This window comes from Odocoileus virginianus, chromosome 23, assembly GCF_023699985.2.
Source record: "Odocoileus virginianus isolate 20LAN1187 ecotype Illinois chromosome 23, Ovbor_1.2, whole genome shotgun sequence".
NCBI lineage: Eukaryota > Metazoa > Chordata > Mammalia > Artiodactyla > Cervidae > Odocoileus > Odocoileus virginianus.
The window spans coordinates 9,905,073-9,931,005 of NC_069696.1; the positions used below are offsets into that span (position 1 = coordinate 9,905,073).

The following is a 25,933-nucleotide window of genomic DNA, read 5'->3' on the forward strand; positions in this document are numbered from 1 at the left end:
AGACAGAAGGGATCCTTCTTTCAACAGTTGTCACACTGCAAAACACCACTCTGATTACCTCCAGAGACCTGAAAAAATGTCTGACAAAATCCAACACCAGTTCATGATAAAAACACACATCAAACTAGGAGCAGAAGGGAACCTCCTCAGCTACATCAAGAACATCTGTGAAAATCCCACAGCTATCATCATAAGGGGTCAGAAACAAGGCAAGTGTACCAGCTCGTGTCACTTCTGTCCAACATTATGTGGAAGACTCAGCCAGAGAACTAAGGCATCTATCTGACTGGAAAAGAAGTACAACGACCTATTTGCAGGTGACGTATCATATCTATAGAAATCCACTAAACCACTGTTAGAACTAATCCGTGAGTTGAGCAGAGTTCCAAGATTCATGATCAATACATATACCTCAATCAATTATACTTCTATACACTCACAGTGAACAACCTGAAAACGGACTTAAAAAACAATTCTATTTATAATTGTACTAAAAATAATAGAAATACTTAGGAATAAATTTAACAAAGAAAGTGCAAAACGTCTACCCTGAAAATTACAAAACAGTATTGAAAGAAATTAAAGACTGAAATAAATGGAAAGACAGATACCTCATGATCATGGATTGGAGGATACATTATTACCAAGATGGCAGCACTCCCTATGATTTTCAGAATCAGTGTAATCACTATCCAAATTTCAATGGCTGTTTCCCCTCTCACCCACAGAAATGGACAAGCTGATCCTAAAATTCATCATAGAACAGCAAAAGATCCAGAAGAGCCAAAACAATCTTGGAAAAAAGGAACAAAGTTGGAGGACTCACACTTTCCACTTTCAAAGTCTACTACAAAGCTACCATGATCGAAACAGTGTGGTACTGGAGAGTCCAGAGATAAGCCTACACATCTACAGTCAACTGGTTTTTGACAAAGGTGACAAGGTGAGTGAATGAGCAGAGTAGCCTTTCCCACAAATGGTGCTGGGACAACTGGGATCCATGTGGAAAGCAATGAACTGGACATCACATACAAAAAATAGTGCAGAACAGACCAAAGACTCAAGTAAGGGCTAAAACACAGATATATAATCTTTATGATTTTGGATTATACAATGGTTCTTAAATGTAAGAAAAGCAACAAACAGCATAAGCAGAAAAATAAAAATAAACTGGATTTGCTTAATGTCATTAGCCACCAGGGATGTGCAAACCCAAACCACAAAACGAGACACTGCTTCATGCCCATGAGGATGGCCACGGTGAAAAAGACAGATTAAAAACAGGTGCTGGTGATGATGGAGAAACTGGAACCCTCACACACTGCTGGAGGGATGTAACATGACTCAGCCACTTTAAAGAATGGTCTGATCATTCCTCAAATGGTTAGACAGGGTTACCATGTGACCCAAGAACTCCACCCCTAGGTTTATGCCCAAGAGAAATGAAAACAGTAAGTACACACAGAGACTTGCCTATGAACATTCACAGCACTACTATTCATAATGATAAAAAAGTGGAAAACCTAAATGTGCATCAACAGAATGATAAATAAAATATGGTGTTTCCTTACAATAAAATACTGTTCAAAAATAAAATGAAGTACTGACACATGCTGTGATGTGGATAAATCTGCGAGTCTGGAAGCGAAGTGCTACAGAAGCCCGTCATGAAGACCACATATTGTGTGATTCCACATACATGAAATGTCCAGAATGGACAAATCCATGGGGATAGAGCAGACTCGTGGTTGCCAGGGGGCAGAGGATAAGAGAGACCACCAATGGGTAGGAGTGTAAGAGGTGATGAAAATGTTCTAAAATTAACTGTGATTTGTGCCTGCACCACTGTGAATATGATGGTAAAAATCACTGAATTGTACACTTAAGTAGTTGAATCTTCTATGAATTACAAAACTTATAAAAAAAAAAATCATCCCACTTAATTCATCTTTGGTACCTTCTCTGCATTCCTTCAGAATTTACAAATAGAACAGGGTTAGATGAGACAAAACAAACAATAAAGAAGACAGAGAATCAAAGTGGATGTCCTACCCTTCAGACATTCTGAACAAGGGTCCATGGTCCCCTCTTACCTGCGTCAATGGCACATGGGTAATGGTATCGGAAGGAGCAGCCTTTGTTGTAGCAGCCCAAGGTGGCGCCCGCCTCCTGGCAGTGGGAACATTTCTGCAAGGGAGGAAGAAGTCAGGCGTGTCAGCATCCCAGACACCCTCTCCTCCAGGCCTGCCCCAGACCCCGTCGGTCAGACCTCAGCGCGTGTCTCTGCGGTTACCGGAGTCTGGCGGCAGGGCGGGCTGTCAATTTCCAACCGCCACTCACTGACCACATCATGGAAGCCATCCAGCAGCAGCGTTTCAGGCCAGGCCTCCCGAATGTTCACAAATAAATCAAACAGAACAACACACAGGCCCCCAGCCCTGCCTCTGGTGTTCCTGCTGCCTGCCCGCCCGCTGTCTGCCTGTCCTTCCCTCCATCCTCACCACTTTGGTGAACTGCTTACAGACCCTGCCCGTCTATTTCTGCTGTGGAAGTCTGGGGTAGGAGGAGAGGGTGAGATAGTAGAGTTATATATAAGTCTTTTAGAATTAAAAGTGGAATTTAGTTTCTAGTTCCTATTTTTGTAAGAAGAATTTATTTTTATTCTGCTTATCCCAAATGCCCAATACAAGTATATTTCTCTTTTCAGAAAATACAGGCTCCTGTGTGCACATGGTATTTTTACACCCAAATCCTATTTTAAAGGCACTAGGAGACCTGCCATGAATTTCTGGCTGAGACCTGATCCTGTAATTGAGACTCCTCCTCCTATGTTCAGGTTTTCACGCAGCAGGGCACACCTCTAGCGTGTGATGCGGCTGCCCATGCGTGCTCGCTCTGTGTCCTGTCAACAAGAATCGCATTTGTGAAATGAGCCCCACCGGCCCCACCGAGGAAAGGTGCAGACTCTTCTGGGGGCCGAGGCCACATAGATGAGGCTACCTGAACGATGTGGATGCTTGTTCTTGATTCTAGGGAAAATAAAAGTGCTCCATAAACAGTTACACTCGGGGAAAATGGCTTCTCCCCCAACACACACCGCGACCCTCCTGGGACAAGGGGACCAGAGGGCGCCCTTCCAGGTCCATGTGGCACACAGGCCGGCAGCAGCCAGGAACGCCTCACCGAGGGGGGTTCGTGAAGCCTGCCTGGACGGAGCCATGGAGTGGACACCCCTAAGCCACAGTGGCAGCAGCAGGGCGACAGTGAGCTGGATCAAGCACCCTGACGCTGACGCCGATGGAGAACTACACGGACGCCAGCCACAGCGCGGCCCCGAGCACACCCTGCACCGCGCGGCGGGCATGGCTGCATGTGCCCCTTCTGGTCATAACCAGTCTGTGACAGCCCCGCTCTCAGACGAGGTACCTGGAGCCTCAGAAGGGGAGAAACCCGAGCCCGGTCAGAGCCAGTCCTGGCTGACCACACCTGGCCGCCTCCAGAGGCAACCGGGGTAGGAACAGGGCGCTGCGAGAGCCCTGGAGAGCGGCATCCTTCCGGGTGCCGACAACCACGCGCCCTCACACCCCTGCCAAGAAATGGAAGACTTCCGGCCCAGGGCGGCTGGCAGCGCCTCAGGCAGCCCTTGCCGGTGCCACAGGGTGCCTTCAGAGCAAAGGTCTCGTCATCAGCCAGAGAGCAGGAACAGGGCTAACCCCCATGGCCACCCACAGCCCTTTCTGCTAGGCCCCTTCTCCTAAAGGGGCCCCGACGGCCAGCCACAGGGGGCTCATGCGCCGCGCCCTCCCTGCTCTGGTGGCCACGGAGGAGCGGGCGTGTCGGGCATTTCTGGTAGTAGAGTCTGAAGAGAACAGAACTTCTGAGAAAGTTTAGGCCTCTACCAAGGGACAGGAAGCCTTCTCACTCGGCCTGTGTGAGGAGGGGACGGTGAGATCTGTCGCAACCATCTCATCACCACAGGGGACAGCCCAGGAGACAGAGCCCAACCTGCTGAGAACTGCAGCGTGACAGGGCGGACAGAGTTTGGATTTCTGGGACATAACTGAGCACCAGGACCACCTATGTCCAGACCTGTTGAGGAGAAGGACACTTTTCTTAAAACACACACACACACACACACACTTTTTTGTTTAACTCTGTAACTTGCAGTCCAAATATCCTGACAAGCAGGAAGGGACCCAGTACTTGAGGCCCTGCTGTATTTGGTTACAGGTGTGGACTCTGGAATCCAAGGCACTCTTTGGTGAAGTGACTCCACTGCTGCCCATCTTTGTGCTGCTCTTGGTCAGAGTCCTAACCTTCGCCTCTTCAATCTGCAGATGTGGACCTGATAGTATGATCTACCTCAGAGAGATGTTGGGAGGGTTGAATGTGTTAATCCAGGCTTTTAACAGTGGCTGGATCAAAAGTGCTCAGCAAACCTGACCCAAGACACCCATGTGCCAGACACATGCCGACAAAGAGCCAACAGTGGAGCAGCCCTGTCATTCCCTTGGGTCTGAACACTGTCCATTTCCTTCCCACCTCAGCACATACATGCCCCTGTGCCCCTGGCAGGGCTTCACAAAACTTCTTGCCCAGAACCAGCCCACAGGCCCCATTTTTCTCGAAGGAAAAAAAAAGCAAACTCCCTCACCAGGAAGTGACGTAAGTAAAATGATGCTTGCTTCTTCTAATTAAAAAACAAAACAAAACAAAACCATGCAATTAATTTATTGTTATTACTTCCAGAGGAGAAAGACCCTGCAGGGCCTATTCGGGCCTTAGAGAAAGAACCTTATAGCATTTAGTTCAGTGCTTCTTAAAGTGTTGTGCTTGAACCAGCAGCATTGTCATCACCTGGAAACTTGTTAAAAATGCAAATTTTGGAATTCTGGGCAGATTGTAGAGTAGGTAGCACCAGGAACCTGTCTCCACGCCCAGACAATAACTGCACTGGTAGAATCTATCTGATGTAACTGCTCCAGAGCCCTGGAGTCTGTTGAAGGCCTGCAACTTCCCAGGGAGACGTGGATGGAAAATGGCAGTTGATTCTGCCCATCTCCCCCACTTCCAGCCAAGTGCAGGCAACCTAACTTTATAACTTTGAAAGTTAAGGAACTATAAAAAGAACAAACTAAACCCAAAGTGAGCTGAAGGAAGGAGATAATAAGGACTGAAACAAAGATAAATGAAACAGAGAACAGACTATAAACAGAGAAAAACCAAACTGAGGATGTCACTATTGATTCTACAGAAGAAAAAGGATTAGAGAGAGTACTATGAGCAACTGTTGGAGAAGGAAATGGCAACCCACTCCAGTATTCTTGCCTGGAAAATCCCATGGATGGAGGAACGTGGTAGGCTACAGTCTGTGGGGTTGCAAAGAGTCGGACACGACTGAGTGACTTCATATCATATCATATGAGCAACTGTACACCGGTAAACTGGATAATCTACATGAAATGGACAAATTTCCAGAAACACAAAATCTACCAAGGTTAAATCACAAAACTCCCGAAAAAGAAATGCCCTGAACTGATGATGGCTTCATTGGTAAATTTCACCCAGTGTTTAAGAAAGAACTAACACCTGTCCTTGTGAAACTTCTCCCAAAAACTGAAGAGAAGGGGATATTTTCAAAATCATTCTAATGAGGCCAGCACTAGCAGATACCAAAGCTAGAAAAAGAAAATCACACACACACACAGACACAGAAACCCTACAGATGAATAACCTTTATGAACATTGATGCAAAAATCCTCAACAAAACACTAGCAAACAGAATTCAACAGCAGCACTTGATTATACATCCTGACCAGGTGGGGCTCATTCCTGGGCTGCAAGGATGGCCCACCATGCAGAAATGGGCCAGTGTAGCGCGCTGTGTCAATGGCATGCAGGAAACAACTGCACGAACACCTTCAGATGCAGAAACAGCATCTGACAAAATTTAACACCCTTTTATGATAAAAACACTCAACAAACTAGGGATAAAAGGAAATAAAAGAAATATATGAAAAACCTACAAGGAATATCATACTCAATGGTGAATGGCCAGCAGTGTTTCTTCTAAGATGAGGAGCAAAACAAGGACACTTGCTTTCACCACTTCTAATCAACATAATAATTTCTAGCCAGAACAATTAAGAAAGAGAAGGAAATAAAAGGGGTTCAAACTAGAAAGAAAAAGGTAAAATTATCTGCTTGAAGATATGAATCTTATGTTTATAAAAACTCTACAGTTCACACACACACACACATACCCCTAGAATAAATGAATTAATTCAATAAATGAATAAATGAATTCAGCAAAGTAGATAGTTTAACACAGAAAAATCAGTTGCCTTTCTATACATGAACAATCTGAAAAAGAAATTACAAAAGCAATTTGATTCTCAATAGCATCAAAAAGAATAAAATACTTAAGTATTAACTACGGAAGTGAAAGACTTGGGCAATGAAAACTACAAAACATTGCCAAAAGGAATTAAAGAAGACACAAATGGAAACACATCCTATGCTCATGGATTAGAAAATTTAGTATTATTAAAATAGAGTGACCTACAGAGTCAACACAATCAAAATCCCAACAAAGTTTTTTTCAAAAGTCAAAAAAGCTATCCTAAAATATGTTGTTGCTGCTGGGCCTCATAGCTTGCAGGATCTTAGTTCTCTGACTAGGGATGGAACCTAGGCCCTCAGCACTGAAGGCATGCAGCCCTAACCACTGGACTGCCAGGGAATTCCCACGGGGAATCTTAGGGAAACCTGAATAGTCAAGACAGTCTTGAAAGAAAAAGAACAAAACTGGAGGACTCATGCTTCTAACTTCAAAGCTACCGTAATCAACAGCGTGGCGCTGGCATAAAAACAGAGATAGACCAACAGAATAGAGAGCCCAGAAATAAACCCTTCCATATATGACCAAACAATTTTTGGCAAGGGTGCCAAGATCATCCAATGAGGAAAGGACAGTCTTTGCAACAAATTGTGCAGGGAAAACTGAATATCCACATGCAAAAGAATGAAGTTGGACCATTACCTAACAGCATACACAAAAATCAACTCAAAATGGATGAAGGACCTAGATGTGAGACCTCAAACAATAAAGCTCTTTGACGAAAACGTGACCCCAAAGTTTCATGACACTGGATGGGCAATGATCTTTTCTTTGGGTTATGAACCTAAAGTTCTACATAACAAAAAGTAAGACAAATTAAACTTTATGAAAAAATTTAAATGTTGTACATCAAAATAACTGTCAACAGAGTAAAAAGGCAACCTACAAGTTGGGAGAAAATATTTAAAAACCATCTATCTGATAAGGGATTAATATCTAGAATCTATAGAGAACTCCTAAAACTCCACCAAGTAATAACAACAAAACCCCCAACCCATTTCAACAGTGGGCCAAGGACTTGAACAGATACTTCTCCAAACGAGGTAGACAAATGGCCAAAAAACAGGAAAAAATGCTCAACATCACTCATCAGTACCGAAGTGCAAATCAAAAACCAAAACAAGACACCACGCCACACTCAACTACTGTCAAACAGGAAACAACAGTGTGGCGAGGATGTGGTGAAACTGGAACACTCAGCACTACTGGTGGGAATGTAAAATGATACAGACACTGGAAAACTATACGGTAGTTCCTCAAAAAATTAAAAATAGAATTACCATATAATCCAGCAAGTCCACTTTTGAGTATATATCTCACCCAAATGAAAGCAAAGTCTGAAAAGCATCTGTACACCCTTGTTCGTAGCAGCATTATTCACAATACCTAAAATATGGAAGTAATTCAAGTGTCCATTGATGAATGAATGGATAGTGAAGTACAGTATACACATACAATGGAATATTGTTTGGTCATAAAAAGGAAGGAAATTCTGACACACGCTGCACCTTGAGGACATTGTGCCAAGTGAAGTAAGTTAGTCAGCAGAAAGCAAATAACACACGACTCAACTTATATGAGGTATTTAGAATAATCATAGTATAATGGTGGTTGCCATGGTCTAGAGGGAGGAGAAACTGTGGAGTCTTGTCTAATGGATACAGAGTTTCAGTTCTGTAAGATGAGAAAGAGCTATGGGAATGTATGGTGGTGACGACCACACAAGAGCATGAAGGTATTTACCACCACTGAACTATGTACTTAAAAACAGTTAAACCAGGACTTCCTCGGCCATCCAGTGATTGACTCTGTACTCCCAATGCAAGGGGTGTGGGTTCAATACCTGGTTGGGGAACTAAGAGATCCTGCACGATGTGTGGCACAGCCAAAACAACAAAAAATGGTTAAACCTACAGCTAACATCAGACTCAACGGTGAATAGCTGAAAACATTTCCCCTAAGATCAGGAACAAGACAAGGACCCCCACTCTCTCCACTTTTATTCAACATAGTTTTGGAAGTCCTAGCCACAGCAATCAGAGAAGAAAAAGAACAGGAATTTAGGTTGGAAAAGAAGTAAAACTGTCACTGTCTGCAGATGACATACTAAACACAGAAAATTCTAAAGCTACTAACAGAAAACTTCTAGAGCTCAGCAGTGAATTCAGTAAAGTTTCAGGATACAAAAACAAAATTAATACACAGAAATTTGTTGCATTGCTATAAATATACACTGACAACAAAAGATCAGAAAGAGAAATTAAGAAAACAATCTCACTTATCATCACATCAAAAAGAATAAAATCAGGAATTCCCTGGTGGTACAGGGGATAGGACTCTATGCTTCCAATGCAGGGGGCATGAGTTTGATCCCTGGTCAGGGAAGATACCACCTGCCTCCAGGCAACTAAGCCCGTGTATCACAACTACTGAACCTGCACTGTACAGACTGCAAGCCACAACTGCTGACGTCACCTGCAGCGGGGTACAGCCAAAAAGTAAAAATAAAAAAAAAAAAGAATGAAATTAGAACATTATCTAACACTATATACAAAAATAAACTCGAAAAAGATTAAAGACCTAAACGTTAATACTGGATACTATAAATATAACTCCTAGAGGAAAACACAGGCAGAACACTCTTTGACATAAATTGCAGCAATATCTTTCTGGAGTCGCCTCCAAGAGTAACGGAAATAAACAAATGGGATCAAATTAAACTTAAAAGCTTTTGCACAGCAAAGGAGACCATAAACAAAATGAGAAGAGAACCTACAGAATAGGAGAAAATATTTGAAAATAATGCAACTGACAAGGGGTTAATTTCCAAAATATACAAACAGCTCATGCAGTTCAATATTAAAAAAGTAAACCACCCAATCAAAAAATGGAAGAAGATCTAAATAGACATTTCTCTAAAGAAGACATACAGACAGCCAATAGGCACATGAAAAAATGCTCAACATCACTAATCACTAGAGAAATGCAAATCAAAACTGCAATGAGGTACTAACTCACACTGGCCAGAATAGCCATCATAAAAAAAACAAAAACTGCAAATAATAAATGCTAGAGAGGATGCGGAGAAAAAGGAATCGTCTGGTGGGAATATAAATGTATAGCACAGGGAACGATACTTAATATTTTGTAACAATATGTAAGGGGGAAAAAATTTAAGAATATATATATATAGTGTATATATACACACACAATATATATAATTGAATCATTGTGCTGGACACCTGAAACTAAAATGATATTGTAAATCAACTATACTTTAATAAAAAATAAAAAAAATGATTAGGATGGTAAATTTTATGTTATCTATTTCACCACAAAACAACAAAAATCCAAATTTTCAAGTCCCATATCAAGTATCCAGGCAATTCTGATGCTCCAATACAGTTTGAGAATCACTGGTCCAGTTTCAACTCCCAAACTTTTTAGATGAGGGAAAACAAAGATGCTGTGACTGGCTGAGGTAGAAATTCAGGTTTCCTGGGTACCATTGAGTGCTTTTTCTGCCCCTTGCAGACTAATGTAGACAGTGGACCATAAGAGGTAGACCGGACCCCCACAGATGTCCAACCTCATCCTCAGAAGCTCTGCCTCATGGCCATGGACCCTGCAGATGTGGTTCAGTCAAGGACCTCAGATGGGGAGTGTTTGCTGGATTATTCAGGTGGCCCCAATCTAATCACGTGGGTCCATATAAGGAAAGAACCTCTCCCAGAAGAATCAGAATCGCAGGCACCAGGGAGATGTGATGATGAGAGCAGGACCAGAGAGATGTAGCGCTGCTGGTTTTAACGGTGGTGGAAGGGGCCATGAGCCAAGATGCGGGCGGCCTTCAGAAATTGGAAAAGACGAGAAAAGTTCTTCTCTGGAGCCTCCAGAAAGGAGCACAGCTCTGCCAACACATTAACTTGAACCTAGTGAGACCGTGTGGGACTTGTCACCTACAGAGCTGTAAGATAACAAGTGTGTTTTCAGCCACTGAGGTTGTGGTAATACATTACAGCAGTGACGGAAAACCAGTGAGTGGGGATTTCCTGAGAAACTCATGGTAAGAGAAGTGACTGTTTATTTTCCTCTTACATTCCTCGATGTAACAAAATTTCACTCACTTTTTCTTAGGCAAATTCTGGCAACAGATCAGTGACACTGGAACTAGAAGGGGCCCTGGGTCTGTCTTCAATGACTTTTTTTTTTCCTGGTTCAGGAAACAGACTAGAAGCAAGATGACCTGCTGAGGATCACATAACTAGAAGTACCAGAACTTAGAACTAAAGATTCTCTTCTTCTGAACTCCAAGTTCAACCACTCTTTATACCACATGGTGCTGCCTTCTAGTCCCCTTCATTTACTCAACTACCTAGCATTTGAAAAGTACTTCCTACATGCCAGGTGCTGAAGATAGAATATAAAAAATTTCTCTAACAGCTTCTATGTCTGATCACCCTTTCTATCCTAAAATCAATATCCAAGCCAATACTGCTTCCAACTGGATTTTTATTCTTCACTTTTTACCTGAAGAAGTTAGGATACCATTCTCCCATAGTGCAAATAATGTAATAACATCAGTGTACAGCTAAATGTCCTTGTTTTTGATGCCACTGTTGTTACAAGTTTAATAATATTCATTCCTAGGAGAGTTAAGTCCACACAGTACTGCTCCCCACACAGGGCAGACACACAGTGGGACTTTTCAGTCATCGCTGCTATTAATAAAGTACTTTTTCAAACAAGCAATGGTACAATTATTTCAACAGTGAATCCTTCATTTATTTAGGGGCTGGAATAAAGGTTATTTTTTAAGCAACTCTGCATTTTGTGATACTATAAATCTTGGGAAATAAACTATAAAATATATCCTTAGCTTTGGGACATGTTTAAACCAGAGAAAGTGGCCAAACACCCTCCCTAACCCTTTTACCAGCCCTTGTCACTGCCTAGAGGCAGGGCTCATTGACTGGAGGTGGCAAACTGCAGGGGCAGAATCTCAGAGGGAGAATTTTACATGCCTCTTCATTCACAGAAACGTCTTTCCTGTGAGATGTAGCAGTGACCTGAATAACTGCTTTGTTTTAATGAGCATCTCTGAGCAGCCTCCGTGCACTGAAGCATTTGGGTCAGGGTATTATTAGTGCTGACGACAATCGGTTCTATTAGAGCTTCAAAGATCACATACGCTGCCACTACTGTGCCCAAGATGGCTTTTACCCAGCACTACACACACTTCTGCTCATGCTCCTGGCATTAACCTCTTCATATCTGCCTACCTCCCAGAAATTGCGAGACTCATTCTTGGATCCCCAGGGCCTGGCACACTGCAGGAACTGTGAATGCAGCCGGACGGAATGAACACGATGCCTGACACACCTGAGCGTGGAAAAGACTAACGAGGCTATTCTTCAACATGAACTAAAAAGCTGCTGCTGGTAGAGCTGGGAATATGTGGAACATGGTACATGTTAATTTCTGGCCCCCAGTGAGAGATTCCTTCCCTCTTAATTCCGCCTTCTGTGTCTAGGACAGAAGCCTCTGCCCCGAGCGGTCAACTCCAGCCACGTGCCAGTTGACACAGTCCACCTGCAAGGAGCTGCCCTCTGTGTTCTGGGTTCTTGCTTCTTCAGAGTTAGATAATCTCTTTATGTTCCCTGAAAGCTTGTGAGACCAGCTGGAAAGTTCTGCGGCTGCTCGCCATTCTCACAGACATGGAAGGATGGCCCGGCACCAGTTTCTGGAGGCTCACTCCATGGCCCAGAGTGCCATCAAAGCTTCAGTCCCCTCCGAGGGGAGAGACACTGGGTCTTTCCATGTGCACTTACTCCATGCTATAAAGAGGTATATATTACAAAGTAGCATCTATGTCTCATAGCTGTTCCAGCAAAACCATTACATCTTGAAAAAATTATGACAATACTAGTTTAAATGCCATCACTCATGTCAGCAGCATGTACTGGCTAACAGCTAACTGTGTGCCTTAAGACAAGAGCTTCAGGTCCGTCTGACTTTTAGAATGAACACAGATGGCCTAAGGGAAACAGCATGCACAAGCGAAGCAGCGCGGGGGCCAACGGGAAGAAGAGGACCCGAGGTGTAAAAAGCCAAGGGCACCACCCCAGTTTTATCATCTGCAAAATGGGGGTAGCAATACTGCTGCCCCGTGAACAAGTCAGGTTTGAACTGCTGGTGACTACATGTGGATGGTTTCAACAGTGAACACCACGGAACTACACAGTCCACGGCTGGCTGAATCTGCAGAAGTGAAGAAACCGAGGACATGCAGAACTGACCATCAGCTATACTCAGATTATCCCCATGCTTTTCAAGGGTCTCCTTTGTCTTCCTTTCTCATCAAGTTGTTCAAAGTAACTGTGAGAGTGTTTTAGAAACTATAGAGAGTTGATATAATTGTTAGGGCTTATAAAAACATGTTGTCTATAATGTGTCATGTATTTACCAAGTAGATACTATTAAATGAAGACAAATTAAGTTTAAAAACTGCTTTTTGGAACTAATTTTTTCCTTTAGAATACTGCCTGAAACAAGCAGACTTGTCTCAGGCTCAAGGCGGTCCCGAGTGTCTGCTGTCAGTCTTTCTGTAACTTGATTTGCTGTGCATGTGTTTCAATAGTGTTTCACCTCTGAGGGTGTGTATCAACGGCTGTTGGCCAAATCTCCGAACACAGCATCTCTTAGCTACTATTAGCTATTGGTGGAGGGTTAGTTGCTAAGTCGTGTCCGACTCTGTGTGACCCCATGGACTGTAACCCACCAGGTTCCTCTGTCCATGGGATTTTCTAGGCAAGAATGCTGGAGTGGGTCGCCATGCCCTGCTCTAGGGGATCTTCTCGACCCAGGGATCGAACCCAGGTCTCCTGCATTGGCAGGCAGATTCTTTACCACCACCAGGGACTCTCACTATTAGTTATTATTTTCATTTCATTTCCCTTTCTACTTCTATCCTTGAACAACACAGATTCGTGGGAATTTTAATGTTTTGTGAAGCACTTCTGCATTGGGAGGGACGGTGTAAATAAACAAGGAATAAGGCAATCAAGTACAAATTAAACACTAGCAGGAGGCCAAAAGCGTCGTAAGCTGAGCACAACCAGAGTGAGGAAAAGGGCCCCTCAGGCTGGTCTGCCACCTGTAACAGTGTCACCTGCTATCCTCCTAGCATGGTTCTCCCAGACTGTCCCCACCCTGTTATGCAACTCCCTCACTCACACTAGAATAATCTCATTTCCGCCACTGCTTCTGGATCCCTCACTATGAGGGGCTGAGGCCTAGCAGGCAGTCCTGCTCCTCTTCACGACACGTCTGATCTAGCAGCGGCTCATCTCCCCCCGCCCCCAGGACGGAGCCCTCTGCTTCCCCTGGAAACCAGGAGAGAAAACACACATGCACAGACTCCAATCCGACTGTGATCCTTCAGAGAGAAAAATCTGGACTGAAACTTCATTTAGATTCCCATTCCCCTCCCATAAAAACCCAAGTTAAAATGAATGGTTCTGCTGCTGAAAATAATAGTTTCTGAAAAATATTAGTTTCTCTGAGAAAGCTTTTTAAACCACATTATAAACCTATAAAAAATGTGGCTGAGTAGGGGTTAGGGGTGGGGTGCCTGGCCTCAGAAGTGGAGCACAACACAGACGGTGTGACCAAAGTCCAAATCGAAGTGCTGCTGTTGAGGCAGCGTCTCCCAGCTCCCAGCCCGGCCCCTAGTCCCTGAGTTCCCTTCCTGCCGTCTTTGTACTTGCAGATGGGTTTACACTGAAGTTACGATGCTTTGGATCATGGTACAAGGTGTGAGATTAAAGGACTGCTTTTCTGCCCTTTTTTATTTTTTTGCACTTCGTCTGCCAAACAGAAGAGGCCAGAATTTACCTTCAACCTTGAGCACATGAAAAATATTACAGTGCACATGCTTTTCTATGACGGATTTGTTCATTTTATCATTCAGCAAGCAAATAATGAAAACATTAGGACACAGCTGGGGAAGGATGTCTTTTCTCTAGAAGATTCTATCACATACATATCTTTTCTTGTGGTTGCTGTTTTACAATTCCAGATTCTCACCTGTTAGGTGTGTTAGAAGTAAGGCACATCTGTTGTACCTCCATCAGATGCAAAGGTTAGTAACCACTGGCCGACAGTGAAAACCCAGGCTGGTACTTCTTTACAGAATCATGAAATACAAGTTACTCTACTAAACACAAGCTACTCTACTAAAAATGAAGAAAGGGTTCTGACTTCCTAATGAGCTGCTCTTGGGACTTTTAATTTGCCTCACTAACATGTCAATTCTGCGTCTACAGCATAAAACTGCAAAGCTGAGAAACTGGAAACATGAGTTAGAAGAAAATTAGAAAGAACCCAATTAGTTTGGTCTTTATTGGCTCAAATTTTCTCTATTCCTTATCTTTCACTCTAATATTTCAATTGCTCTAAAGGTTGAAAGAGACTCTCAAGGTGCCTTTGATTATCAGTGGCTTTTGCTTTGATAGTCCTCTTAAATGGTATGAACTTCAGAAATAGAATAATTTTTCCTTTCTATTCATTCAACAGATTTTACCTGCCTACGTGCCAGGCAAAGGGGCTGAACTGAAGATCAAAAGCCTGCCCTCGGGGGGACTTACAGAAGGGCTTGCAGGTAAGACTCCAAAACTGTAATGTGTCAAGATATAAACACTACTTTAGAGCTTAGAATTGGGGTCCCTGACTTAGGGAGGCAGGTCAGGAAAGCAGTCAGATGTCAGGGCAGCAGGAACAAGCTGCCTTGTAGGAACAAGCACTTTTGCATGTGGAGGGCTGACACAGTGGAGCAGGATTCTGAAGGGGTGGAGAGCTGATGAGCAGGAAGGTGGGATCAAAGATGGCCCATCGTTGAGTTAGGGGTGTCATGGCAGAGTCTGAGTATGCGGGGTGGGGGTGGAAATGCACTCAAGAGGCTGCATTTAGAGATCTGGAGATAAAACCAACAGGACTTGATGATAAGCAACAGCCATGGAGGTCTGAGACAGGAGTCTGAGATGTGTCTCGCAGGTCCTAGGTGTGAGTGTGTGGTGAAGTGGGGGGACCCTCACTGGATAGGCACAGTGGAAGGGGAGCCCCTCCAGCATCTGTGCAGCTGGATTCTGAGGAGGGGAGGACACAAGCGGCCTTTGGAAAAGTCCATTTAAGAAGAGAATGCTTTGGACTTTGGAACGATGAGGAAAGGGTTTAATTCCAAATGACATTTTCTGGGTAACTGAAGGTAAAACTAGAAACCTTTCTGGAACACATGGGTCTACATTATTTTGAATTAAAGTGATTATTCTCTATTGCCCCAGTGATGATTCTATTATTAGGGATAGTCTTGTAAGGTACAAGGTAGAGACTAGGCTTTTTTTTTTTTTTTAATCAAAATGACTCCCAGATATAACTTAAAACTTGCTTTTAAAAATAAATTCCTGCTAGTAAGCTTTTTTCCTGATCATTTTCTTATTTATCCTAAAGTGGAAGGAAGGGAATAAAAACCCAGTTAAAGACATGCTCTGGTTCGCTGCCGACATCCCCTGGGTTTGCCTGCCTCACATTCAGTGGGCTCTTTCTCTTCATCCCTGCCTCAAATACAGGCAGCCTAGAGAGACAAGACACAAAAAGAGAAAAACGGAGAGACAGCGGGCGAGGGGAGGAGGCTCCGAGCTCCTTCCTGGGACGAGCTGCCCAGGGAAGCCGTGTGGGGGTGGACTGGCAGGCAGCAAAGGGCTCTGCAGGAGAGACCAGGGCAGGGCCGGCTGCCCTCCTCCTCCGCAAGACCAGCCTGGGGCCAGTCAATTAGTTTAAGCCTCAGGTTTTTTTTCTTCAACAGTAAACTGGGAACAATACCCAGATGGGAAAAAGAGGAGGATGGAGAATCTTTCAAGAAAATTAACAAGAAAAACAAACCCAAAGTCTCCCCAATCAACCCAGAACATGCCTGACAATGAAGGGAAAAAAAAAAGAGTATCTGTTTAAATGACGTGGAGGGGATTCCTAAGACACTGTATAAAAACAGAAGGGAAAAAGAAGGCCCAGCAGCGTTCCGGGACAGCCCCCGAACAGGAGAGCCCTGTGGGCTGGCCTGGAAGGCTGGGCACAGCAGCAGTGTAGACATCCAGGAGGAGGAAGCCAGTAAAACAACCCACTACTAATGCCTACACCCAGCAATGCTGCCATTTTCACGCACTGGTTTTGAACATTTATCTTTTTATTACAATAGCATTTTTAAAAAACTGGCCGGGCACATTCTTTTTCTTAACCACTTTTTTTTTCACCGACAATGTTCTCTAAACATGTACTAGTATTAGTACAGGTCCTAGTAATTATTTCTACCAAGGCGCCCACAAAGTTGAAAGTTTTAATTACCACACGTGGTATGAACTTCAAATGTGGCTGTGGTGGGCACAGATATTGGCCGTTCACTGTGGGTTTTAAATGTTCTATAATTTCCTGTCTAACTCTAATTCTCTTCAGTTTATAGTCTCCAGGTTCAGCAATAACGCATTTACAGAGGCAAAATCAAAGCAATACAAAGCAGGTTTCCCAAGAAAGTACATCCACTCACCACGATTTAAGTTAAAACCAGTCTTCATCACCTCCCCCCTTCTAGAATATTAAAGTATATAAAAGGCGGGGTTCAACCATTTTTCTCCTGCTCTTGAACTGTATATTGTTACATTAACATGTATTCTTCATAACTCCACTTAAGAGAAAGTCAGTACTGGCCTCACTAATGAAGTTTCTGTGCTTTAACCAGACTTTGGTTTTTTCCTGAAACATAGTTTGCATTTTATCTACCCACAGGTACATATACTCCATTAAAATAATTCTAATCAGAGGCTTTCTTTGATATCTGGAGAAGAAAGCTGTAACTCTGCTGAGAACATTATATAGTTTGTCTAAGGGGAGTCTCCACATGGTAGGAAAAAAAGGGATGTGTGCCCTTTAAGAAGTTAGAAAGGAGGTTTGAGGCAGTAATTAGCACGTTTGCTTTGAACAGCAGCTGAGAACCTGAGAAAGGCCAGCCCAGCAGGAGGAGGAGCCCTTGGCAGCCCCAGTGAGAAGATAGATGGGCCTTTCCTCCAAGTGCACAGACAAACGCTTATACACAGTTTAAAAGAAGACTACATGCTAGCTTATTTTTTACCCCTTGCTCAAAGAGTGGATTGGCTCGCAAGGAGAAATGACTGCTTTCTGAATCTAAAAAGGTATCTTGTAAATTACCTGTTAGGAAAGTGCCTCCTGCTCCTTTCTAAGGTTCCTCCAACCCAGGAGTTGGGTCTATGCATCTAGAGAGGTGCTCGTGTTTACCGGTTTGATCATGTCAGCGGCAGGAAAGATGGCTTCCTTTAACAACATCTCAAACCTGCCCAGCTTATCATGGAACTTCTATCTCTGAAGATGTTCCAAACTCTCGGAGAGCCTTCCCCTTATTTCACTGCCTTTCTCCCTACCTGCATTTGTTTTATCCCTTCTCGACCAGATCTGCCTCTACCTCACCCATCCTCGACTCCCCAACGGAACAACAGAGTTCTCTCTGCAAGTCCAGATCTCGCCAGGCAAGGCCACCCTGTTCCTGGAAGCAGCAAGCTCTTCAAGCGGAGGGCAGCTTGAACAGGCACAGAGGGCAGAAGCACTTGTACACAGGGACACAGTGCCAGCAGAAAGAAATTTTTAAAAACGGGGACCTCTTGGTGTATTTAAGCATATTAAGCCAGTGTAACCATCCACAGGGTCACTGGTCCCCACATCCAAGAGCCAGATCCCACCAACCCTCTTGAGTGGGCTGCACGGGGCCACTTAATGAGACAGGGCCTATTCTTCCCAGAAACCTTGCACTGGAAGGGAAAACTTGGTCCAAACCTAGCATGGAAACTTTGGGACTGAGTTGGTCGACTAGCTTACAATTGAGCTTCAGTCAACTACCTAAACACTGAGTTTTCAGGGTTGATTCCAGTCTGTCGCCTGCCCTGGCATCGCCACCACCCAGAAAGACTGAACGTGCGGCAGCCCAGTGTGATTCTTCCACCTAAGGAAGTCCATTAGCTATTGGCTCAATCCACCTTCATGGATGTGGACACTTTTCTTCTTCAAGAGCAGGAAGATCTCAGCAAGAGGACACTGCTCACTTCAGCAGAGGGAGGAAATGGGAACTTGGAAATTAAATGACCAAGATCACAATTAGTTAAATTCAACAACTACCTTTGCCACCATCCATTTTGCCATTTTTTTTAATGTCAAGTGACTATTGGACATATTTTATCCCTACAACAATCTGACAAGGTAGCCCAGTTTCTACCTCCACTTAATAGGTTAAGAAATGAGGCTGGCAATGGCTTAGGAAACTCAAACAGCGGCTCTGTATCAACCTAGAGGGGTGGGATGGGAGGGAGGTTCAGAAGGGAGGGGATGTATGTATGCCTGTCTGATTCATGTTGAGGTTTGACAGAAAACAACAAAATTCTGTAAAGCAATTATCCTTCAATTAAAAAATAAATAAATTTTTAAAAATGAAATGGGGGAAAAGACTAGAAAAATAGAATATCAAAAAAAAAAAAAAAAGAAGAAGAAGAAGAAAAAAAGAAATTAGGCTGGGATAGGCTAAAATGACTTATGTTCTGTTACAATTTTCCAAGAATCCAATCCTTATCAATATTTGGATGAAGGAAAAAATGAGATCTATAAAATTCTGTAACCATTAATGCTCCCCAACACAATCTCTTCCCATGTTTTCAGAGGCATCAGTGGGGTAAATCTGAGAGCCTCTTCCATTCTCCGCTGGTCCCTGTTCTTGGGGCAGCCTGTGAAGTGATGTGATGAGCAGGGATGTGATGAAACGTGGTTCCACCATATATACGGGTTTTCTTCCATGAGTGAGATTACAGAGACAACAGAAAACGGGGCTTCACAATTCCCAAGTCAAAGTAAGGAGCTGAAGACAGTAACTGGTATTCACTGCCTGTGTGTATGTGTGTCTCTCTGTGAGTGTCTGGATCATTTGCTGGGCTTCTGAGAGTTAATTGGGAAGGTTTTGAATGGAGAGTCTTCCAGAGCTGAGCAATGAGATCTTGTTGGCATATTCACCTTCAAAAGGAACTCTCTTTTTTCCAAAGTGGGGGTGGGGTAGGTGGAATTCCCCTGCCGGAGAGGCAGCATCCTGGAAGGGAGGGGCTTTCATGAGGAAAAGGTCTGCAGCCCTGCAGGGCCTTGCCTGCCAGGAGGCAGAAGCAGCAATTCACAAGGAGGCCACCTACAACCACATGGTGGTTTTGCATATTGTTCCTCAGGGGCTGCCTTTTCAAGGCATTAGTATATTTTGATTCCTTCCAGAGAGAACTCTAACAAGCAACAAGCAGAGAGAACCATCTGGCAATTATCCTATTGCTTACCTTAATCAGTAAAGCAATTTTTGAATGAAAAAATGAAGCCACTCTCAAGTAAACCAAGGACCTACATCTGACACCCATCTGAACCAAGATTTACACTTTAGACTATTTTCCAAGTCTGGAAGCACCTGGCATCTCCATGGAGCCATCCACAGTGAATACGCCTGACAGTTGTTAAATGAACGTACATTTTTCTAAAACTCTTCCACTAGCTGCTTAGTGAAACAGATAAAAAATTAAATGCCTTCAAAGTTGATGTCACAGGAGAACAGGTAACCCTCCTACACTGTTGGAGGGAATGTAAACTGGTGCTGCCACTTTGGAGAACAGTATGGGGGTTCCTTAAAAGACTAAAACCGAGCGACCATATGACTTAGCGATCCCATTCCTGGGCATATTTTCAGAGAAAACCTTAACTTGAAAAGATACACATAGCCCATTGTTTACAGCAGCACTGTGTACAATAGCCAAGACATGGAAACAACGTGTCTATCAACAGAGGGATGGATAAAGAAGATGCGGTACACACACACACACACACACACACACACACACACAGGAATGTTACTCAGCCATAAACAGAACAAAACAATGCCACTCGCAGCAACATAGATGGACCCAGAGACTGTCACACTGACTGCAGTCAGAGAGAGACAAGTATCATATGGTATCGCTTATAAGTAGGATCTAAAAAAAGGGCACAAGTAAACTTCTCTACAAAACAGAAACAGAACTACATATGTAGCAAAGCAAACTCATGGTTACCTGGGGGTAAGCCAGGGAGATAAACCAGAGATTGGGTCTGACGCAGACGCACTGCTATACATAAGACAGATAACTAACGAGGACCTACTGTGTACAGAGCAAATTCTGTTCGGTGTTCTGTGATGAACTGTATGGGAAAAGACTTTAAAAAAGAGTGGCTACATATATATATAAAACGGATTCACTTGGCTGTACACCTGAAACTAACACAATGTTGTAAATCAACTATACTCCAAAAGGAAAAAAAGAAAGGTTGACATCACTGCAGTCACTCCCATGAGAATGCACCAGCACCACGTCAGACTCCAAGTTTGTTATTTCGTTGGCCCTGGCTCAGGCATCTGCCTATGTGGCAGTTCTTTAGTTCTGTTCTCACGAGGCACATTACTAGACAGCAACGTAGTGCAGATATGTTCAAATCTAGTGTCTGTTGTAGGCATACACAGACTATACCTGGCTTCCTGGGACAGGGTCCCAAAGGGCTGAATTTTCTCTTCAGTTTGACTTCTACACAATAAGCTTAATGACAGGAATACATCTTTACTAAAATGATGTGGGAGGACACCTTCTAGGACTGACATCAGCCCACAGTACTTGTTTAGTCTAAAAACCACAACTCAAAAGCCTCTAGGAATAGTCTGGAACCCACCAAGGAAGCTACCTGATCTCCAGTGAAGTTAATTTCACCCCAACAGTCCTCTGTCATCTTCCTATTTATAGATGAGAAAACCATCTAAGAGCCCTCCTGATGCCTCACTCAGGTGGCGCTCCTGGAGAACGGGCTTTCACACATCTGACATTTCCAGGTAACCGAAGTTATTCAGACTGGGAAAAAGATGCACAGGAAAATGGCAACACCCCGAGGAGAGACTTTAAAGTTCTAAATTAATGATCATCAGGCATAAAGCTCTAAAGCAGGAAACAGCCATTCCACCCATACACGAAATAAAATTAAAAAGAATAAAAATTTTTTTAAATATCCACTGTCACGAGACTGTAGTAAAACATACACTCACATGGATGATCATAGTTTGGTACAATCCTCTTCAGTTAAACCACAAGATAATGCCTATCAAAACCCATAAAATGGTCACTTTCTGATTCAGTAGTGGACATCTTAAAAATTTCCCCTAAATAAAACTCCATGAATAAAAATGTATACTCATCTGTTTGCATAACAGAGGAGCCTGGCATGCTGCAGCCCATGGGGTCACAAAGAGACAGACACGACTGAGCGACTGAACAACACAGATAGTAAACTAACCGGAAACCTCAATGTCCAACAGTCTAAGAACACGTGTAGAAATTACAGCACATTAAAACAAAAAACATTAACATTGTTATTATTTACCTTTATGTAGATAAGTAACACCTTTATAAAGGGTATTTCATATTTGCACAACTTGGGAGTAAGGCTGGGAACTTCGACCCCAAGGACCCTGCCAGTCGCCTCCTCCAGACCCTGAGGCCAGTCTGCCCAGTTCTTTCTTCGGCTGCCCTCCTCCATGTTCCCTATGAGCGCAGCTGCCTCGGGCCCTCAAAAGACAAGTGTCCATCCAGGGACACAGCCTCGGAGCCCAGCGGACCATCTGGTCAAGTGCATGCACTCTGTCTAGTCTCAGTTCAACACACAGAAGGCTTTAGCTACATTCTGGAACTCTGAGAATATCGGTGCCTCTGTACACCACAGAGACTTTTCAGACCCACTTAGCAGCCAGCCCTTCCTCACTGTAATTATATGTAATTTGGTATTCCACTCTGTTGTCCATAATGTCAGCATCTTGGAAAAAATTATTCAAAAACCAAAACCAGCAAATTTCCCCTTCTGCCCCACCCCACCCCTCCACAATCATATTTTAGGCAATGATTACAATGATAAGCTTAATTTCTTTCTCTGACACCTTTTCAGGGTTCGCTACATAAGATTTTTTTAAAATGACACAGATCTCATGATTTCCTATTTCCCCTCCACTTTCTTGCAACTTAGATTTAAAAGTTTTCTAGCTTTCATATTAACTCAAAAAGCTAAATACAAATCAGCAAATCTTTATTAAAGAGGCTGAGAGTGCTGACTCACGTGAACTGCTTTCGTACCAGCATCTTCGGTCTGCTACGCATCAGCCACAAAACGAAACGTTGCCCTTCTCTCTCTCAATCTCTCTCTGCGGTTGCTGTCCTGCTCACACTCACATGCCCACTGACTTCACTTTCTTTTACCTGCCAGGTCTAGTCAGTTTCTAGATGCTATGAACTTTAAATTCTAAAATGTTGTTAGCATATGCCCACTCCTCTGATTCCTTCACTACCCTTTCTTCAGCCCTTACCATCTCCTGTATAAATTTAAGCCACAGCCTCTCATCTGGTCAGCTTGCTTATCTCTCCCCACATCCTTCCTGAATCTCTTTCATACAACATACACCTGATCATATGATACACGCTTAGAAACTGTCAGTGGTTTAGCACTGCCCATAAATTAAAGGCTATGACAGAGCCCTCCACCATCCATATATATGACACATACTAACTATTTTTGGTGGGAGACGGAGTGTGGCTGTCCGGAATCATTCCATGAATTCTTATTTTGCATCTCCGTTTATAGGGCTGACCGGTCAAAAATGCTTATTTAAAGAACTTTATTACTAGGTAGACTCTTTACTGTGGTCTTAGGTGATCACTATTAAAATTTACCACCTCACAAGAATAGCAATGCTTTGACTTAGTGTGCAGGCAGATTCCACCCTCTGCCTTCTGCTCCTCTCCTCTGAGGAGTCTAACACCTGAGGGTGCTCATGTGGGCTAGAGCTATTTCATGAGACAGTAATTAATACTGCGCCTTACATACCAGAATCCCTGCTCCCCTCAAACTAGAGCCTCCCACAAGAGTAATAAAAACGAGGAGAAACTGTTTGTTTTATGTGCAGGGCAACTTTGCTATCCAGGAGGATATGTTCTGGACAATCCTGGGGCAAACCACTAATTGTGCTAGGATGAAATGATACAAACCACCACTTACTGAGTGCGTTTACAACGGGAATGCATCTTTGCCAAAACAGCACGTGAAGATGCCACTCGAGGGCAGATGCCAGCCCACAGCACATGCCGAGCCCCTCTCTAGGCCCTTTCCAAAGAGCACCTTGTTTCACACTCAGCACAAACTGATTTACGGCAGGTGCCATCTGCTTCCATATTTCACAGATGAGGAAAGTGAAGTACAGAGGTCAGTGGCTTGAGCAAGTGACCAGCTAGGAAATTCCCCAGAAGCAACGTGACTCCAGGTCTGACCTAGCCCGCTCCACACACCTGTGAGGGACAGAGGTCCCCACCTCACCCCAATGTCAGACTCCTGGCTTTCTAACAAGGACTCGGATACATGAACTGAAACGAACACTTAACTTTTATGTGCTATTTGATCCCATAACATTAGCAATACCTAGTTTAACCTCTCAGGGATGAATTATTCGGCCTAATATACAGTGACCTGTCAATATTCTTATTTATGGTCCTTCAGCATGCTCAAAGAATAGTTTGAGCCTTATAAGTTTTATTTAAAAGTCAGGGGTAAAGCTTCTCTCATCATCCCTCCACCCCTAAAAGAAACAAAGAAACAGACCGTAGGAAAACTCTTCCAATGTGTAAGGTAATATAAACAATAAGATTAATAAAAACTTCCGAGTTTCACAGGAGATTCCCTAGAATTCAGAAAAGCCAAATTCTAAAAGATAATTAACCCTTTCTCTGGAGGTTTGGTCTCAAGGCCATCATGTAGGAATAGAAAAAGGTATCTATCACACGGATAAAATGTTAAGAAAAATAGGAAGTAAGATAATTACACAACTTTCTGCTGCATGATAACATGGCAACAGAGAGATGAACAAACCTTGGTGCCTTAATGTTACTGCGGACAGGCTGTGCCAGCTGTGGGGTCTGGGGGCTGGGGAGGGAGGGAGTGTGAGGAAGACAGAAGAGGAGGAGGAGGACAGAGAATAATGCAGGAATGAGGGAGGAGGGGGAGAATGCAGGGGGCAGAGCAGGGGCAACAGCAGGCAGAGTCACTAGGGGAAGGCGGGGACTGGAGGGCAGAGACCAGGAGTCAAAAGAAGGTTCAGGAGGACCTGGGCTGACGGCTGCACCCTTGCAAGGCTGCTAGCTTAAGGAGCACACAGATGGGGTTCAGGGAGAATATGTATTTTACAGATAACAGGGGAAACTAACCAACCCATTTTTGACATTTTAACACGCAATCACACGTTCAAGATAATCAACGCATTAGTACTTTTACACTTGGCAAATTTTTTTTTTGTCAGTTTAAAGTAAACTAAGGTGGATGCTAGCCTGTTAGATATAAGAGGGCAAATTATTATTGCCCATTATTTAAACTTACAGACATTCAGAAACATAAAGAGAGTGAAAACCATTTGTACAGGAGTGTTCTAGCTTTCAGCTGTTTTCAGGTTAGTGTAACTTAGGCTTACAGGGAGAGGAAATAGTATGTTTTGAAGACTTTGTATTATTTTGCTAAAATATCACACTTGTCAAAACACCTGATACATACCCAGGCCAAAATGGATCTTTAATCAAATATACGTGGCCTTATCTCAGCATGATAAGACTGAGAACACACTTACTGAGCAGACCAAAGCTGAAGGCATCTGCTAAAACCGGAGATAAAACTAGACTCAAAGTGACCTTGGCAAACTGAAACAGCATCTATCAAATTAAATAAAAGAAGTCAAGTTAGTGTCATTTTAATTTGTTCTCAAGTACATTACGGAGAATAAAAGCTAGACAAATAAAACTGAAAAGGATCTCGCAGTCATAGTGGAACATCAGTTCCAAGATCCAAGAAGCATAACTTTTAAAAACATTTTAAAAACCAACACATCACCGGGGGCAAGACTTCCTAAGCATCTGCCACTAAAGCCAAGCCATCCTGTATTCTGAGGGTAATGGACTGGTGTCTTCTCTCTTCCTATCTCATTGGGAGGCTTGTGAGAGTAAAACAGATGTGCAGTGTATTGAAAAACTAAATTCAATATACCAAGCCAGCATTCTGTTCTAAAAGAGGGATGTAAAATATAGAATGGGATCAAGGGAAGAGAAATGTAATATTCTTAAAGGGCACTGGTAGAGTGAGTGAGTACAATACAGGAAGATAAAGCGGCAGTATGAGATTTATTTCAGAGATTGGTTATGAAAGTAATATAACACTCTATGCCAGTTACATCTCAATTTTAAAAAACAAAAGTAGGTCAGCTGTTATGAAACCTGTTACTAAAGGAGACAGTGGAACCTGCAGTCCTGATGGCGCCACCATGGAACCTCAAGGTCTAAGTTCGGGTCTCTACTGTAA

The 25,933-nt window shown here is 43.3% G+C and overlaps 1 protein-coding gene across 5 annotated transcripts in view; it reads right to left on the minus strand.

Moving 5' to 3' along the window:
• TCF20 (transcription factor 20) overlaps positions 1-25,933 on the minus strand; it is a 187,742-nt gene that overhangs the window by 12,633 nt on the left and 149,176 nt on the right. For all 5 annotated transcript variants that reach the window (XM_070453450.1, XM_070453451.1, XM_070453452.1 and 2 more), the window contains one exon: positions 2,094-2,187. In XM_070453450.1, coding sequence (XP_070309551.1) covers positions 2,094-2,187 — 94 coding nt within the window. The remainder of the gene's footprint in view (positions 1-2,093; positions 2,188-25,933) is intronic.